This window comes from Chinchilla lanigera, unplaced genomic scaffold (assembly GCF_000276665.1).
Source record: "Chinchilla lanigera isolate Chin_1 unplaced genomic scaffold, ChiLan1.0 scaffold00184, whole genome shotgun sequence".
Lineage (NCBI taxonomy): Eukaryota > Metazoa > Chordata > Mammalia > Rodentia > Chinchillidae > Chinchilla > Chinchilla lanigera.
This window is the reverse complement of record NW_004955585.1, coordinates 13,843-16,894: the sequence shown is the minus strand read 5'-3', so window position 1 is coordinate 16,894 and position 3,052 is coordinate 13,843. Positions and strand designations below refer to the sequence as shown.

Below are 3,052 nucleotides of genomic sequence, written 5' to 3'. Positions count from 1 at the left end.
AGCCCGCGCTCCTGACGCCTCCCTTGTCCCCAGCGTCCCCCCGACGCAGGCCACCGTGGGCTGTCCCCCACCCGCCCTCGGGCTTCCGCCTCCCTTCTCCTGGTCTCCTTCCCCGCGGCGCTGCCCGGCTGAGTCCCAGCCCGCGCTCCTGACGCCTTCCTGGTCCCCAGCGTCCCGGACCCCCGCAGCCACGTCACCAAGGATACTATTCATAGTGCTGCGGCCCTGTGGTGCTTCCCACGAGCACAATCTGCCCAAAGGGCCATGGGCCCTGAGGTATCTGGACAACCTGTGAAAAGGTTCTTATGTGGGCTCCCGCGCCACCGGAAACACTTGCGCCTCGCTGGTCATCTTTGTTACCCTCCGCTCCGCCTGCGCCGCCGCCAGGGGCCTGCATGGCCGTTCCACCTCGTCCCCTCAGAGCCCGCCTCAACCGCTTTGACGAGCACACTCTACTGTATTTAAGGAGGCAACTGTGAAGCTCCGCCCCTTTCCCTCCCACAATGCACTTCGCAATGCCCATAGCGCCTGCGCAAAGACACCCTCAAGGCCTGCAACTGTCCCACCAAACTGGTCTTCTGGCCGAAAGGCTTCTTTCGTTGCCAGGCAACCGTGGTTTCTCAGAAGGCCTCAGTGCGCACGCGCCAAAGGGCACCTAAGTGTGTGGTCGCCTCCTAGGTGGCCCAGCCTCCGAGTCCCAGAGACCCCTTTTGCCACGGGAGACTCAGGGGAGAAGAGAATCAGTTCTGCAATGTGGACGCCTCTCAAGCCCTCCACAGCCCCGGGGGTAATGGGACAGGCCCTGCCTCAGGCCTGGAGGCCTCGGGAAGCCCCTGGGCCCACGATGCCCACAAGGATGGCCCACTCGTGGGCTCCTTGTGGGCCCATCCCCGCACAGAGTTCTGGCTGCAGGAGGAGCCAAAACTGGCTCGACCTGACCTGCACCCCTCCCGCACCCCAACCGCCTCACCCCAAGATCCCCTCACAGGGTGCCAGCTTGGGGATGTGGTCCGCTGCCTCTGCCAACCCTGGGGGTTTGCCCAGGACATTGGCTCCTTCAGCGACATGCATCTCGGTCATGCTGCGCTCCTGTTGGGGCAGCCCGGTATGCACAGAGGCTGAGAGCGAGTGTGGGGCATGCCCAGGGCCAACTGGCAGCCCCTCCACCTCCCACAGGCCAGGGGGGCAGCCAGGTTCTGCCAAAGCTTCAGAGGAGGCAGCCCTGCCTGGGCACCTCCCATCCGTGGGCCTTTGCTGGCAGGGTCTTCAGGTGCACAGGAGGATGTGCGTCCTCCTCTGGAGCAAGCTAAGGGGCCCCTTCTGCCAGCTTCTCACCCATGGCCCTGGACACAGCCGGGAACCACCGGCTGGGCCCGAAGCTGGTGCAGAAGGGCAGCCTCCTCCGCAGCAGCGAGGACTGGTGGTTGGGGCATCCCTGAGCACTGGGCTTCTGCTGGTCCTCCCATCAGGGTTACTAGCTGCTCACCCTATGTCCCCAGGAAGCAGCTCCCACACGGTGTCAAGGAGGAGGCCACAGGGGGCAGTCACCCTGGCATGGTGCCCTCAGCCCACCTGTGTCCTTCCTTCCTCCCAGGCTTGAGAGCTTGCAAAGGGACCCTGTGTGGTGGTAGGGCCAAGGCTTCTACCCCAGGAGCAGCAGCATCACCTGCCCCAGCACCAGTTCTAGCACCCCGCCCTGAAACAGGGTGTTCTGATCCAGGACACAGTGTCCCCCCAAGGGTCTCCCTCCAGGTGACACTGTTCTCTCTGAGCACTCAAGGGCTGAGAAAAAGGTTTGGGCAGGGCCCTGCCCCGGGCCAGGGGGACCCCTCTGTCCACTGTGCCACATGCTCAGCGCTGTCTGCCCACCCATGCCCTGGAAGCCCAGCCTCTGTTGCCCTGGGCAGCAGTCGCCCCGACTGTGTGAGGTGGCAGTGCTTTCCTGCCTCCTGCTTCCTGTCTCCTGCTCCTCAGAGGACTGTGGCCCCTTCTGGACGTCTTGCACCCCAGTTCTCTCCTGCTGTGTGGCATGAGATCCTCTTTGTCAGAATGCTGAAGTTTCCTGATTAAATGTCGGGGAGACTGGGTCCGTCTGGGCCTGGTGTTTGTAGCGGGTGGGCAGATCCATTGACCAACCTGAAGGGAGCAAGGCTAACTTTCCTCAGGGGTTCCCAAAGGCTCCAGGGCGTGAAGGCTCTAACCAGCCCAGCTGCAAATTCCACAGGTGTGGACCACTAGTGATGGGATTTCCATGTGAAAGGGTCTGCAGAGGTTGTTCCTGTGTGCTCTCCCCAACATCCAAAGCCCACGCAGGTGGGGCACGGCCACCTCTGGCCCTGGTGGTGCTCCCGCTTCTGAAGGGGCCCGACAGTCCCAGCTTCCGGGGGAGGCCAAGAGCTGCTGTGAGACCTAAGGGAGCAGGGAGCTGCGGAACAGCTTTCTGTAGGAGAATTTTCTGGCTTGGGCTTTTATGAAATGCTTCACTGCAGAGGAAATTCAGGAAGGCTCTGAGGGTGGGGGGTGACGGAAACATGTAGTAGTACATTGATGGTGCTACTCATTTAGAACATATCCGTGTCTCCAGACAGGATGCTGTGTGGTCCTGAAGCACATAGGATTTTGTCAGTCAGGCTCAGTACACATAACAGAAAGGAATGGAGGACAGACAGAGGCATGAACCATAGCACAACCCCGGGGCCAGCAGCCTAGGCTAGCTCCAGTGACAGCCAGAATCCTTGAGGCCTGGCAAGTCTTTCCTCCATTGGGTGCGGCTGTGAGCCCCACGTGGTCCCCTCCTCGCGTCTGTTCTTCCGCACTGTGAAGCCACGCAGGTGGTGCGCTACAATGCAGTCGCAGTAGCGCTGCAGCAAGAGGAAGAGTCAGCTGAGGGTGACATCTCTTGAGTGCAGGGGGACGCTGAGGAGGACGCCTGCAGAGAGGCAGAGCCTGAGCAAAGGCCCGGAGACGGAGTTTCCCACCTCAGCAGCAGAATATCCCCGGCAGCGTGCCCACCTGTCCACTGCTTAGGAACCCTCATGACCTCTGTGCTCTT

At 61.8% G+C, this 3,052-nt stretch overlaps 1 protein-coding gene across 2 annotated transcripts in view; it reads right to left on the bottom strand.

Annotated features, from left to right (window-relative positions):
• The window catches only part of LOC102003076 (EKC/KEOPS complex subunit LAGE3-like), a 1,665-nt gene extending 1,184 nt beyond the window's left edge, over nucleotides 1-481 (bottom strand). Inside the window, exon 1 of one of the 2 annotated variants that reach the window (XM_005414425.1) lies at nucleotides 207-481. In XM_005414425.1, coding sequence (XP_005414482.1) covers nucleotides 207-397 — 191 coding nt within the window. In that variant the 5' untranslated portion in view covers nucleotides 398-481. The remainder of the gene's footprint in view (nucleotides 1-206) is intronic. The other variant, XM_005414424.1, reaches the window with a different exon arrangement.
• Between the last annotated feature and the right edge of the window lie 2,571 nt (nucleotides 482-3,052).